The sequence below is a fragment of the Trachypithecus francoisi genome, unplaced genomic scaffold, assembly GCF_009764315.1.
Source record: "Trachypithecus francoisi isolate TF-2019V2 unplaced genomic scaffold, Tfra_2.0 Lachesis_group21, whole genome shotgun sequence".
Classification (NCBI taxonomy): Eukaryota; Metazoa; Chordata; class Mammalia; order Primates; family Cercopithecidae; genus Trachypithecus; species Trachypithecus francoisi.
In genome coordinates, this window is record NW_022681467.1 from 32,449,441 (window position 1) to 32,463,394 (window position 13,954).

General features: G+C 52.0%; 1 protein-coding gene across 1 annotated transcript in view; it reads right to left on the bottom strand.

Moving 5' to 3' along the window:
• SOGA1 (suppressor of glucose, autophagy associated 1) overlaps window positions 1–13,954 on the bottom strand; it is an 84,790-nt gene that overhangs the window by 52,473 nt on the left and 18,363 nt on the right. Inside the window, exon 2 of the mRNA XM_033186335.1 lies at window positions 7,329–7,553. Within this exon, the coding sequence (XP_033042226.1) occupies window positions 7,329–7,553 (225 nt within the window). The remainder of the gene's footprint in view (window positions 1–7,328; window positions 7,554–13,954) is intronic.

Here is a 13,954-nt window from a genome sequence, read left to right on the forward strand (position 1 = left end):
CAACCCCTCAGTATCAGAACAAGGGCTTTGCAGATGGGAAAACTAGATTCAAGCCCATTCCAGCATTTACTGGCTATGTGACCCAGTACAAATTATTTAAACATGGTCCCTGGTTTGGGGCTGGTTAGGTCACCCAGTAAGCCCCTGTCCTGATTAACTCTCCATTCACTCACTCACTCCTCACTCACTCATCCTGCTTAAGCACTTGAGGCAGGAGCGGTGGGGTACAGAGATCAAGGCCGCAGACGTACTTGGCCTCATTCACATCTATGTGTCCCAGCAGCAGCACAGTGTCAGGCACACACTAAGTGCCTAATAAATGCTTGTTGGATGAACAAATAAATCCAAGGGTCCAACAAGTGAAAAGAGAGGGAGATGAACAAGTGAATGACTGAATATATATGGGGAGTGGCACCTGCCCTCGCAGGGCTGAAGAGGCTGCCCTCAAATGCCAACTCCACCCACTGTCTGGGAAGGGCTGCACTCCTGGCTGGGGTGAGGGCTCCTCTCTCAAATGAGCTCCCATCTGGGCCAGCTCCTCTCCACCTGCGGGGATGCTGTGTCTCCACCATGTCCTCCACCTGGGGAGGCTACCAGTTCCCATCAAGAAGTCACAATCCATGTGGATTTCTGGATCCTCTGGGGTTCATGAACAACTCTATGAATTTCATCCCCTCCCATCCCCTCCATGATTCCCCAGTTCTCTTCTGCCCCATTCTCCTTGGAATCCCTTTCCTATTTACTCTCTTCCCCTGATGGCTGCTATATCAAAAGAAAGCACAGGCCGGGCACGGTGGCTCACGCCTGTAATCCCAACACTTTGGGAGGCTGAGACGGGAGAATTGCTCGAACCCAGGAGACGGAGGTTGCAGTGAGCTGAGATGGCGCCACTGCACTCCAGCCTGGGCAACAGAGCAAGACTTTGTCTCAGAAAAAGAAAAAAAACAAAAACAAAAAAAAACACAACTCCAGGCAGCCAGACTAGGAGGCAGGAGCACTGTGGCCTGGCCTTGTCCCTGCTCCTCAGTGAGCCTCAGTGGTCCTGGGACCCCTCGGCCCTCACAATTGATTCACAGAATCAGTTAGCACATTCCCCGGGGGCGGGGGGGGGGGGGCGGTCACCAAGTGCTTTTCATCCCATTGGGAAGCACTTTGATTATTATCCCCATTCTGAGGCTCAGAAAGGAAAGGTCACTTCCCAAGGTCACACAGCTAGGAAAGCTATAGAACCAAGGTTTGAAATCAAGTGGGTCAACTCTAAAGTCTCACTCTCAACCTGATCCTGCCGTATAGGCCCAATGCGTGAAAACACATTACATTAACATCAACAATAAAAGTATTAATAATAAACCCCAACAGTGGGCTTACTGTGTCAGGCGCTTGAAGGGCCCCACGTGTCTGTCTCATTTGATCCTCCCAGCTACCCTCAAGGTAGGCGGGTTGAGATGCTAAGGGAGGCGCGGCAGCTGTGGCTTCCGGAAACCAGGGCAAATCCCCAAAGCACAAACAAATGCACTCAGCCATGAAGTCACTGTTTACAGCACTAGGGCCTGGCTCCTGCCAAGTGCAACTAGCAGCCTCCAGTCCCTGCTCCCCAGGCATCAGGCCCCTCGGCTCATGGGCCTCTGTCATCCTGATCCTCAGGGAGAGGGATGGGAGCTCTCACAAAAGAGCAGCCCCTGGCCAGGCATGGTGGCTGATGCCTGTAATTCCAATACTTTGGGAGGTCAAGGTAGGAGGACTGCTTGAGGCCAAGAGTTCAAGACCAGCCTGAGCAAAACAGGGAGACTCCCATCCCTATAAAATTTTTTTAAGCAAGCAGGGCATGACGGTGTGTGCCTGTAGTATCAGCCACTTGGGAGGCTGAGGCAGGAGGATCCCTTGAGAGCCTTGAGACCCTTGAAGTCAAGGCTGCAGTGAGCTGTGATCGGCCACTGCACTGCAGCCTGGGTAACAAAGCGAGACTATGTTTCAAGAAAGAAAGAAACAAATAAAGAAACAAGGCCGGGCCAAACAAGGCAGGGCGTGGTGGCTCATGCCTGTAATTCTGGCCCTTCAGGAGGCCGAGGCTAGCGGATCACTTGAGGTCAGGAGTTCGAGACCAGACTGGCCAACACGGTGAAACCCCGTCTCTACTAAAAAAAGACAAAAATTAGCTGGGTATGGTGGCGTGCCTATAATCCCAGCTACTTGGAAGGCTGAGGCAGGAGAATTGCCTGAACCCGGGAGCTGGAAGTTGCAGTGAGTCGAGATCACGCTACTGCACTCCAGCCTGGGTAACAGAGCAAGACTTCGTCTCAAAAAAAGAAAAAAAGCAAGAGCATCCCCTGGCCAGGCAGCATTCTGGACTCCGTGTGGCTGAATCCTCCTACAAACCCCAGGAGGGTCGGAATGTCACCCCCACTCTACAGATGAGGAAACTGAGGCTCAACGAAGGGAGGTAACCTGCACAGGTCACCTAGGAATTAAACCCAAAGCCAGAACATTTTCTCCAGCAACATCTGTATCTGAGGAAGGGGGTGTGCTCCTGGTGTGTCCTTGGCTTCCTACAGGAGTCACTTTAGATAAGAATTTAGATCCCAGATTCCCTGGACCTGAACTCCTCGTATCCAGTCTCAGCTCCTGAGGGGTCCTGGGAATCTGCATTGTGAACAAGCTCTCCTGGTGATTTTTATCCATCGAGGGAGGCTGAGATCCTGGCCTACCCTCGCCCCCAGACTACTAGTCTACTACTACTGCCAACCAGTCCTACTAGTCTACTACTACTGCTAGTCCTACTGACGTAAGTATACACAGTAAGTATAAGTTCTTCTGAGCAATAAGAAAACCACAACCAGACCAGGCGCGGTGGCTCACACCTGTAATCCCAGCACTTTGGGAGGCTGACGTGGGTAGATCACCTGAGGTCAGGCGTTAGAGACCAGCCTGGCCAACATAGGGAAACCCCATCTCTACTAAAAATACAAAAATTAGCTGGACATGTGGCACATGCCTGTAAACCCAGCTACTTTGGAGGCTAAGGTAGGAGAATTGCTGGAACCCAGGAGGCAGAGGTTGCAGTGAGCCAAGATCACACCACTGCACTCCAGCCTGGGTGACAGCGAGACCCTGTCTCAAAAAAAAGAAAAAAGAAAAAAAAAAGAAAAAACAAAAAGAAAACCACAACCCAATACATGTTTATTTCCAGACCTAGTGTTCATTACTCTCTTCACTTGAATTATTTCATCCTCACAAAAAACTCTAGAGGGAGGGACTCATTTTATCTCCATTTTCCACACAAGGAAACAAGCTCAGAGATGTGAAGGTACTTACCCAAGGCCACACAGCAAACAAGTGGCACAGCGGCTCTCCACCCCGTGACCTCACCCTCCTCATGCTGGGCAAAGGCCCCACCAAGGTTCTGTAGGTCCTGTCAATGGTGAGGACCAGCACAGAGGGAGAGCCTGGGGGTTGGGGGGGCACTGAGGCCTGTGGTTTTATTCATGACCCCCCACCCCCACCCCACCAATACCCCTCTGCTCCATAAAACCACTGGAGCTCAAAAGCCCTGAAGATTCAGCTGGTCAAAAGCCACATTTAACAGAAGGGGAAAATGAGGCACCAAGCTGTAGGGGCCAGTCAGGACATGGCCCAAGGAGCGGGCAGAGCAAATCGGGGGAGTCCAAGACGATGCCAGGGAAGGCAACATTCTGATAACTTCCCAAAACCCCCTGAACGACCCCAGCACATGGGGCTCAGGGTGGTGACCAGAGGAGTCCATCCAGCTCAGGCCCCAGGCCGGCAGATGAGCTCAGCGCTCCAGCTGCAGGGTGGGGAGGGGAGGGAGGGAAGGAGCAAGAGGGATGCTGAATGGCTAATTCAAATCCCAACAGAAAGGGCCCCTCCTCTCCGCCCAGACTCCGGAGAGCCACACACCCGCTCCCTACACCAGCTCCCCACACCCTCCTCCCCGCCCCTGCCGCCGCCGCTGCTCTGGCCCCACCCACGGAAGCGCCGCAGCCCCGCAGCTCGCTCCAGGTCCCAGCCTCTCCTCCGCCCCTTCCTCATCTTTCTGAAGTCTGACATTTTTTTGTGTCCCTCCCAGAAATCCTCCACTATATAGGCCCAAACGCAGATTCCTCTGAGCTTCTCCAGCTATTCCCTCCCCCTCCCCACCTCCTCCCTCCTGCCTTCCCTCACCATCTCCCACCCCTTCCAACCCAGTGATTGGAATCTGAATATGCCTGGGAGCTGCCCTGTCAAGTAGAGGTACGCTTTGAACTTGGAAACTAACTCACTCTTTTTTTTTCTTTTAGAGAGAGACAAGGTTTCGCTCTGTCTCACAGTCTGGAGTACAGTGGTGCAATCATAGCTCACTGCAACCTTTAACTCCAGGACTCAAGCAATCCTCTGGCCTTGGCCTCGCGAATAGCCGGGACTATAGGCACTTACCACCACACCCCGCTAATTTTTTTTTTTTTTTTTTTTTGAGACAGAGTTTCGCTGTCACCCAGGCTGGATTGCAATGTTGTGATATCAGCTCACTGCAACTTCGGCCTCCCAGGTTCAAGCGATTCATCTGCCTCAGCCTCCTGAGTAGCTGGGAGTACAGACCTGTACCACCACACCCTACTCATTTTGTATTTTTAGTAGAGCTGGGGTTTCACCATGTTGGCCAGACTGGTCTTAAACTCCTGGCTTCAGGTGATCCATCCGCCTTGGCCTGCCAAAGTGCTGGGATTACAGGTGTGAGCCACCACCCCCAGCCTCTGCTAGTTTTTTAAATTTTTTGTAGAGACAGGATCTTGCTATGTTGCCCAGCCTGATTTCCAACTATTGGCCTCTAGCGATCCTCCCACTTCAGCCTCCCAAAGCGCTGGGATTCTGGGATTACAGGCATGAGCCTCCACCTCTGGCAGAGACATATCCATTGGTTGTCTCATGTGTAGAATAGCACTACAATCCCACTGTGCACCAATAAGACCACAGGAGGCGCCAGCGGCTTCCTGGAGCAGGCACTCCTGTTTACTTCCCCTGGCCCTGCTGGCCTCTGAAATCATGGCTCTCCCTGGTCCCTTAATGAAGGTTTTTCTTTTATATTCCACTGGAAAGGCTATAGGGCTTGAGTTTGCCAGTGTCTTCCAACAGAAGGGACTTCTCCCCAGGTAAGTGTGTGACCGACTCCCATCCTGCTGCTCCCCTGGGTCCTCACAGGGGCCATCTTCTGCCACCTTCCTCTCTACCCCTTCCTGGCTCAGGCCCACTTCTCCCTTGGATCTTCGCTCAGAAGTCACCCCTGCAGGAAGCCTCCCTAGGACCCCATCCCAGCTCCTCCTGTCACTAGATCACACTGGGCTGAGTTCCGAGGGCAGGGGGCCGGGCCTGGGGGCCCCAGAGTTCTCACCACCAGACCAGAGCTTCCGAAGACAGGCAGGGGGACATCCCACCTGCCAACCTCCCACCCACCCTTCCCCTGCTTCCTGAAGCAGACAGCAGTGAGGCCAAGCTGGAAGCCTGAGAGGCTGATGAGCCTGGGCTCTGCCACCAACACACTAAGCGCTCCTTGACTCTGGGCAGGTATTGCCTTTCTCTGAACCTCAGATTCCTCATCAAGAAAATTGAAATAATAATAATAGCTAACATTTCTGAGTCTTTATGCTGGCATTTTACCCACATTATTTCTTTTTTTTTTTTTTTTTTTTGGGAGACAGAGTCTCACTCTGTCACCCAGGCTGGAGTGCAGTGGTACAATCTCAGCTCAGTGAAACCTCCGCCTCATGGGTTCAAGTGATTCTCCTGTCTCAGCCCGAGTAGCTGGGATTACAGGCAGGAACCACCACACTCAGCTAATCTGTGTATTTTTAGTAGGGATGGGGTTTCACCATGTTGGCCAGGCTGGTCTCGAACTCCTGATCTCAGGTGATCTGCCCATCTCAGCCTTCCAAAGTGCTGGGATTACAGGCATGAGCCACTGTGCCCAGCCCACATTATTTCATTTAATCTTCATAGAACCCTGTGACATAGAGATTGCTGCAAACCTATTTTATGGATGAGGACACTGAAACAGGTGACTTTGCTCAAAATAATAAAGTTCAGATATATTGGAGCCAAGATTTAAACCAGGCTTGACCAACTCTAGGCCTTCACTACTTTTCTTTTTTTTTAAATTTTTTTTGTTTTTTTTGAGACCGAGTCTTTGTCGCCCAGGCTGGAGTGCAGTGACACGATCTTGGCTCAGTGACACGATCTTGGCTCACTGCAAGCTCCGCCTCCCAGGTTCACGCCATTCTCCTGCCTCAGCTTCCTGAGTAGCTGGGACTACATGTGCCTGCCACCATGCCCAGCTAATTTTTTGTATTTTTAGTAGAGACGAGGTTTCGCTGTATTAGCCAAGATGGTCTTGAGGCCTTCACTACTTTTCATTAACATAATTAAGGAACCTCTGCCTGGCACCATGGCTCATCCTTGTAATCCCAGCACTTTGGGAGGCCAAGGCAGGAGGATCACTTGAGCCCAGGAGTTTGAGACCAGCCTGGGCAACATAATGAGACCCCATCTCTACAACATATAGAAAAATTAGCCAGGTGTGGTAGTGTGTGCCTGTAGTTCCAGCTACTCAGGAGGCTGAGGTTGGGGGATCCCTTGAGCCCAGGAGGTGGAGGCTACAGTGAGCTATGATCACATCACTGCCCGATGCCTAGGCAACAGAGCAAGACCTTGTCTCTGAAAAAACAAAGAAAAGAAACCTCCATGGAACTGTGCAGGGACAAATTGGAGCCTAGCACCAGGTGTGTGGTTGATAATAAATAGTAGCTTCTCAGCCAGGCGCAGTGGCTCATGCCTGTAATCCCAGCACTTTGGGAGGTCAAGGCAGGCGGATCACCTGAGGTCAGGAGTTCGAGACCGGGCTGGCCAACATGGTGAAACCCTGTCTCTACCTAAAAATACAAAAATTAGCTGGGTGTGGTGGCAGGCACCTGTAATCCTAGCTACTCGGGAGGCTGAGGCAAGAGAATCGCTTGAACCCGGGAGGCAGAAGTTGCAGTGAGACAAGATCACACCATTGCATTCCAGCCAGGGCAATGAGAGAGAAACTGTCTCAAAGAAAAAAAAAAAAACCAGTAGCTGCTGCTAGTAGGAAGGATTCATATTATAATATCATTTTGGGGCACCCTTGATAGAAGCCCTGTGGATTCACCAGGAATTCCTACTTAGATGAGGAAACTAAGGCCCAGACAGGTAGTAGAACTTGGCCACGGACACACGGAAGTGACATGCAAGGCCAACCTGGGCCTCACTTAGACTTGTGGTCCCATCCCAGCAACAAGAGCATCCGGGCCCGGGCTGACCTTGACATCCTGTTCCAGACCACGGATAAGCTCGCCGTCCACCTGGCCAGTCTGGGCGGCACGGAGACTGCGGCGCTCGGCTTTGCGCAGCCGGTATTGCAGGATGCGGCAGGTCTTGCTGGCCTGGTCCAGCTGCTGTCGCAGCTCCTGCAGCTGATACACGTCCTCCTCCATGTAGACGTCCCGCATCTCTAGCATCTCGGCCCGCAGCTCCTCAATCTCGTCCTGTGGAGGGAAGGAAGGGTCAGGATACTGGGCCCACAGTAGCAGCGAGGAGGCCTGAGTGCTGACCACACCTAGTGCTGAACGAAGCACAGTGGGGGGCCTGGATGTGGCAGGCTGAATAACAGACCTCCAAAGATGTCCATGTCCACATTCCCAGAATCTGTGAATGTTACCTTACGTGACAAAAGGGACTTTGCAAATATGAGTAAATTAAGGATCCCAAGACAGGGAAACAGAAGCAGAGGCTGGAGTGAGCTGCTTTGGTGCTGGAGGAAGAGGCTGTGATGATGGAGGAAGGGGTGTCTCGAGAAGGCAAGGAAAAGGATATTGCCCTGGAGTCTTCCCAAAAAATGCAGTCCTGCCCAAACCTTGACACCTCCAGGATCAGAGGATAATAACCTGGTGTTCTTCTTTTTTGAGACGGAGTCTCACTCTGTTGCCCAGGCTGGAGTGTAATGGCGCGATCTCAGCTCACTACTTCAAGCGATTCTCCCTGCCTCAGCCTCCCAAGTACTTAGGATTACAAGTGCCCACCACCGCACCTAGCTGATTTTTTTATATTTTTAGTGGAGATGGGGTTTTGCCATGTTGGCCAGGCTGGTCTTGAACTCCTGACCTCAAGCGATCTGCCTGCCTTGGCTTCCCAAAGTGCTGGGATTCATTACAGGTGTGAGCCACTGCGCCCAGCCTGGTGGTCTTTTAAGCCACTAAATTTGTAGTGATTTGTTACAGAAGCAACAGGAACACACTGGGGAAGCAGGAGATGCCATTTAAGAAACATGGATGAAGCCGGGCACGGTGGCTTATGCCTGTAATCCCAGCACTTTGGGAGGCCGAGGCAGGCAGATCGCAGATCGCGAGGTCAGGAGATCAAGACCATTCTGACTAACATGATGAAACCCCGTCTCTACTAAAAATACAAGAAAATTGCCGGGCCTGGTGGCGGGCGCCTGTAGTCCCAGCTACACAGGAGGCTGAAGCAGGAGAATGGCATGAATGCAGGAGGTGGAGCTTGCAGTGAGCCGAGATCGCGCTACTGCACCCCAGCCTGGGCGACAGAGCAAGACTCCATCTCAAAAAGAAAAAAGAAATATGGATGAGCATCAACTATGTAAGTACTAGGCCCTGTGCTAAGCGCAGGGGCAGGGAGGGACAGTGGGTCCAGCCCCTGCTGTATATTCTGTATGGAGCCCCAAGTTTCACCAGGAAGATACACAGTAAACCAGCAAATAATAATAACAAAAAACACCTGGCTGGGCTCAGTGGCTCACACCTGTAATCTCAGCACTTTGGGAGGCCGAGGCGGGCAGATCACTTGAGGTCAGGAGTTTGAGACCAGCCTGGCCAACATGATGAAACCGTCTCTACTAAAAACACCAAAAAAAAAAAAAAAAAGAGCCAAGCATGGTGGTGTGTGCCTGTAATCCCAGTTACTCGGGAGGTTGAGGCATGAGAATCACTTGAACCCAGGAGGCAGAGGTTGCAGTGAGCCAAGATTGCACCATTGCACTCCAGCCTGGGAGACAGAGTGAGACCCTATCTCCAAGAAAAAAATAAAAAATAAAAAAACCTCAGATACTATTAAGTGCTATAAAGACAAAACCAAAACGAAACCAAACAACGTGAGTTATATGACAGAGTGATAGGGGAGGGTGCTATGTTAGGGGACGTGATCAGGGAGGCCATCTCTACAAAAGAGACATTTGAGCTGAGACAAGAAGGAACAGCCAGGAAAGCTAGGGGGAGAGGTTATTCCAGGCAGAGGGATCAGTGCGTGGCAAGGCTCAGAGGCAGGAAAGATACAGCAAGGTACAGCAAGGTGTGTGTGTGTCAAGGTACAGCAAGGAGGCCAGGGCAGCTACTGGGTTAATTTGAGGCTGAGGAAACTGACAGGAGTCAACCACCTGGGACTTTGAAGGGCAAAATAGAATCTGGGTTTGGGGTTCGCTTGTTTGTTTTGAGATGGGGTCTCACTCTGTCACCCAGGCTGGAGTGCAGTGACAAACTCTCAGCTCACTGCAACCTCTGCCTCCCAGGCTCAAGCCACCCTCCCACCTTAGTCTCCCAAGTAGTTGGGACCAAAGGCACACAACCCCACATCCGGCTAGTGTGTGTGTGTGTGTGTGTGTGTGTGTGTGTGGAGAGACAGAGTTTTGCCATGTTGCCCAGGCTGGTCATGAATTCCTGAGCTCAAGCAATCTGCCCAGCTTAGCATCCCAAAGTGCTGAGATTACAGGCATGAGCCACCATGCCTAGCCTGGGTTTGGGTTTTAAGCAGAGAGGGTAAGAGTATGACCTCACTTCCTCAAGGCAGCTTCTGCTACCGCTGTCATCAGCTTCCAGCTGTTCCTCACTTCTCCTTTGTAATCGTTATTAGCAAATCTGCAATTCTATGTTTAATAGTTTGTCTCCCAGCCAAACCATGAGTACCTGGAGGCCATCCCATTTGGCCTAGCAGGCAGTAGGCTCCCAACAAATATGAACTGAATGGGTGCATGCATGTTTAGTTAGGTCAAAAACAACAAAAAAGACATACCAATGTGCAACAATCATTAGATACTAAGTATAAGTGGGGAGGGAAGTAGAATTACGCAGAAGAAATGCATAATTATTATGTCTCATACAAATGTGCAAACCCAGTCACAAATGGGAATAATACTTACTCTTAGTGTGACCGAATGATTTAAATAAGATTGTATACTAAGAAGGGAAACTGGCCAGGTGCGGTGGCTCATGCCTCTAATCCCGGCACTTTGGGAGGCCAAGGCAGTCAGATCGCCTGAGACCAGGAACTCAAGAGCAGCCTGGCCAACATGGTGAAACCCCGTCTCTACTAAAAATACAAAAATTAGCCGGGCATGGTGGTGGGCGCCTGTAGTCCCAGCTACTCGGGAGGCTGAGGCAGGAGAATCGTTGGAACCTGGGAGGCAGAGGTTGCAGTGAGCCAAGATCATACCACTGCACTCCAGCCTGGGCAGCAGAGCCAGACTCTGTCTCAAAAAATAAAAAAAGAGAAACAGAGTCACCAGGGATGAATGACCTGCTAAAAGCATCCCTGAGGAGCTAAGGGAAGCACCAAGGATGGCGGTGATGGAAGCAGAGGTTGGGGGGTCCAAGGGTCAAAAAGGCCTCTGCGGGCCCTGGAGAGGGCAGATCTGGAGAGCCGGATTCCTCAGCCCTCCCTACCTGCCTTTCCCCAAAGGAAATGGAAAGGAAGGGGCTGGGAAGTGGGGTCTCATATTCCTCCCTCCTCATGCTGCCACTGGGAGGAGGGAGCGTCCACTCTGCTCCCGTCAGAGGGACACCTCTGGCTTCTGTCCGAGCACCCCTCACTATACCCCCGCTGGGGCTGGGAGGAAGGGGGGATCTGACCTTGCGCCTGGGAAAGGAACAAACATGGGGGTCTCTCTCTTCATTCCCGCCTGCCCAGAGGGCGAGGACAGCTCTGCTCTTCCAATGGTCAGCCTGGTAAGATGGCTCCCTGTGAGGAAGGGGGTATGGCTGGGGTTGCCTCCGCCCCCTGAGGCTGGATGGATTTAATTCAGGGTCAGGGTTAGGGAGCCCTACCCTCCAGGCTAGTTCTCAGAAGCTGGGGAGGTTTTCCTGCCCATTGGTTTGACTCCTGGGGCTGCAGAGGAACAGTCACTCGGCCAGGCCCCCCCCACCCCCATCCTCATAGACACACAGACTCACCACCCCACCAGCACACCACGTGGACAGAACCAGGGTGGAGAGGAGGAAGTGGAACAGTAAATGATCACACCAGTTAAAAAATGAGGAAGTGAAGGATCCACGCGCTGTTTCAGGCAGCCGATGAAGGAAGCATGAAGGAAAGAGAACTCAGGAAGTGCAAGCCAGTCGGGTAAATCCAGACTAGGCCAGCCCCCAGAAGGATCTGTGTTCAAATCCTAGCCATGCCGATCACCAGCACCTCACTTATTCTCTCTAGAAAGTTAAAATGATAGGATATGGTGATGGAAAGAATATGAGGGTCTGAGTGGGCCCCAAGCTCCGGCTGAACCTAGGGGAAATGCCCACAACCCTATGATGCTGGGCTACATTAACAGATGCATGACATTCAGATCACGGGAGGTGACGTCTCTCACGTAAGATCACACCCACAGCGCTAGAGTCATTTTTGGAAATCACTTTTTTTACCTTTTAAATAACTGATTTTCTTATTTATAAAACAGGGCAGGCCGGGGGCGATGGCTCACGCCCGTAATCTCAGCACTTTGGGAGGCCAAGACCGGCAGATCACAAGGTCAGAAGTTTGGCCAACATGGTGAAACCCCATCTCTACTAAAAATACAAAAATTGGCCGGGTGTGGTGGCTCAAGCCTGTAATCCCAGCACTTTGGGAGGCCGAGACGAGCGGATCACAAGGTCAGGAGATCGAGACCATCCTGGCTAACATGCTGAAACCCCGTCTCTACTAAAAAATACAAAAAACTAGCTGGGCGAGGTGGCGGGCGCCTGTAGTCCCAGCTACCTGGGAGGCTGAGGCAGGAGAATGGCGGGAACCCGGGAGGCGGAGCTTGCAGTAAGCCGAGATGGGGCCACTGCACTCCAGCCTGGGCGACAGAGCGAGACTCTGTCTCAAAACAAACAAACAAACAACAACAACAAAAAAAACAAAAATTATCCGGTTGTGGTGGTGCACGCCTGTAATCGTAGCTACTCAGGAGGCTGAGGCGGGAGAACTGCTTGAACCCGGGAGGCGGAGGTTGCAGTGAGCTGAGATCATGCGACTGCACTCCAGCCTGAGCAACAGAGCAAGACTCTGTCTTGGAAAAAAAGCAAAGTAAAATAAAATAAAATAAAGCATTGGCAGGGCACAATGGCTCACCCCTGTAACCCCAGCACTCTGAGAAGCTGAGGCAGGAGGATCACTTGAGCCCAGGAGTTCAAGATCAGCCTAGGTAACATAGTGAGACCTCATCTCTACAAAAAATAACAACAACAACAATAGTAATACATTACATCCAAATAGGCCGTGACTTTAAAAATGGCTATCACTGGCCAGGTGCAGTGGCTCACATCTGTAATCCCAGCACTTTGGGAGGCTGAGGTGGATGGATTACCTGGCCTGGTAGTATACCTGTGGCCCCAGCTACTTGGGAGGCTGGGGTGGGAGGACTGAGCCCAGGAGGTTGGGGTTACACTGAACTATGATTGTACCACTGCACTCTAGCCTGGGCAACAGAGCAAGAACCTGTCTCTAAAAAAACAAAAAAACTAAAACATGATCATAGAGACAGTTGTGAAAATAGAGAAAACAGGCCAAGTGCAGTGGCTCACGCCTGTAATCCCAGCACTTTGGGGAGGCCGAGGCAGGCGGACCATTTGAGGTCAGGAGTTTGAGACCAGCCTGGGCAACTTGGTGAAACCCTGTCTCTACTAAAAATACAAAATTAGCCAGATGTGGTGGCAGGTGCCTGTAATCCCAGCTACTGAGGCAGGAGAATTGCTTGAACCCAGGAGACGGAGGTTGCAGTGAGCTGAGATCATACCACTGTACTCCACCCTAGGCGACAGAGCGAGATTCTGTCTCAGAAAAAAAAAAAAAAAAGAGAAAGGAAATATAATCCGTGCATAATTCCAATACCTGAATCACAGTGGCTCTCAAAGTACAGTTCCTGGACCAGTAGCATCAGCATCACTGGTAAATTTGTGAGAAATTCTCATGTCCCAACCCAGACTTGCTAAATCAGAAACTCCTAGGGTGAGCCCCCCGAGAGATTCTGATGAAGGGCATTTCCTTCTAGCCTTCCCCCCTCCCCCCGCTAAAAGGGCAAGAGTCAGATCTCTGAGGACAAGTCCCCAAGCCAGGGCCTGACACAGAGCAGGATCTCAGTAAGCATCCTTTGAATAAGTGAATGAATGAATGATAGTTCTCACATGAGCAGCTGTCTCCCCAGGGCCTGCCCTTCACCACAGTCAATTTGTGACAGCGCAAGATGTTGCATTCACGCCAGTTCCATCTCTCCAGGGGGGCCTAGGCCTCTCGGGGGGCTAGTCCCAGCTGCAGGCAGAATGCCCGTCAGCCCCTGCTGGCACGGCCCCACGTGAGAGGGTGAGCTGACAAAGGCAGGCTTGTGGCCCCAGGCTGGGTCTGCAGGGACGTGGGCGGGAGAGGCTGGCGAATGCAGGACTTAGGCAGGGGCGCTGAGCTTTCAGGGCCCCAGGTGGGGCTAGGAGAGGGGCTGCTGGAGCTTGGGGAGGGGACCCAGAGGGCAGGCCCTGGGTCTGCTCCAGAGGTTCACAGTCCTCAGGGAGCCTAAGAATGCTCTGGGGCTCTGCGGTCACGCAGTCTGGGCCCCCATCCCAGGAGAGCTCTCCAGTGACAGATCCAACTGAAGGAGCTGGGGGTGGGAGGCCCTGGGAGGTGGGGGTGAGGA